The 604-nt window shown below is 35.4% G+C and overlaps 1 protein-coding gene across 1 annotated transcript in view; it reads left to right on the top strand.

The window, feature by feature from the left end:
* Positions 1-604, top strand: part of LOC106531821 (ras-related C3 botulinum toxin substrate 1) — a 14855-nt gene extending 14251 nt beyond the window's left edge. Inside the window, exon 9 of the mRNA XM_014027749.1 lies at positions 456-604. Coding sequence (XP_013883203.1) covers positions 456-589 — 134 coding nt within the window. The 3' untranslated portion in view covers positions 590-604. The remainder of the gene's footprint in view (positions 1-455) is intronic.

Raw genomic sequence — 604 nt, forward strand, 5'->3', positions numbered from 1 at the left:
GAAGAAGTCTCTTGGAGGAGAGTCGAAACGTTTCATTAGAGATGAACCCGTCCAGAAGACCTATACAATTTTTTTTCCTTTTAATTACTCAAGTAAAGTGCAGATAACCAAAATTTCTACTTAAGTACAGTAACAAAGTATTTGTACTTAGTTACTTTACAACTCTGGGCATGTCTTTGATGAGGGAATGATATAACATGATATAAAATTCAGATTCGATTTTACATTCCCCCCTAAACAGAATTAAAGTACACTTTGGATTTTATCTGCAGATGACTTACTAAAATCTTTGGTTATCTGTAATGTGTAGAACTTTCTACACATTCTGAAAAACCTGCTCACCCTATCTAGTTTTGAAAGATGGAAAATAACAGTTTCTGCTGTATTATGACGACATGTCAAAATAGTTATCTTATTTGCCAGTTTTTATTTATTTACTTATTTTTTGTAACCAGGTGCGGTGAAGTACCTGGAGTGCTCAGCTTTGATTGATCGATCCGTTAATGAAGTATTTGATGAAGTCATCAGGGCGGTCTTCAGGTCTCAACATGCTGTGAAACCAAAGGACAAAAACTGCAGCGTGTTCTGATGGAGATCCAAAGCT

This window comes from Austrofundulus limnaeus, unplaced genomic scaffold (assembly GCF_001266775.1).
Source record: "Austrofundulus limnaeus strain Quisiro unplaced genomic scaffold, Austrofundulus_limnaeus-1.0 Scaffold680, whole genome shotgun sequence".
NCBI classification, from domain to species: domain Eukaryota; kingdom Metazoa; phylum Chordata; class Actinopteri; order Cyprinodontiformes; family Rivulidae; genus Austrofundulus; species Austrofundulus limnaeus.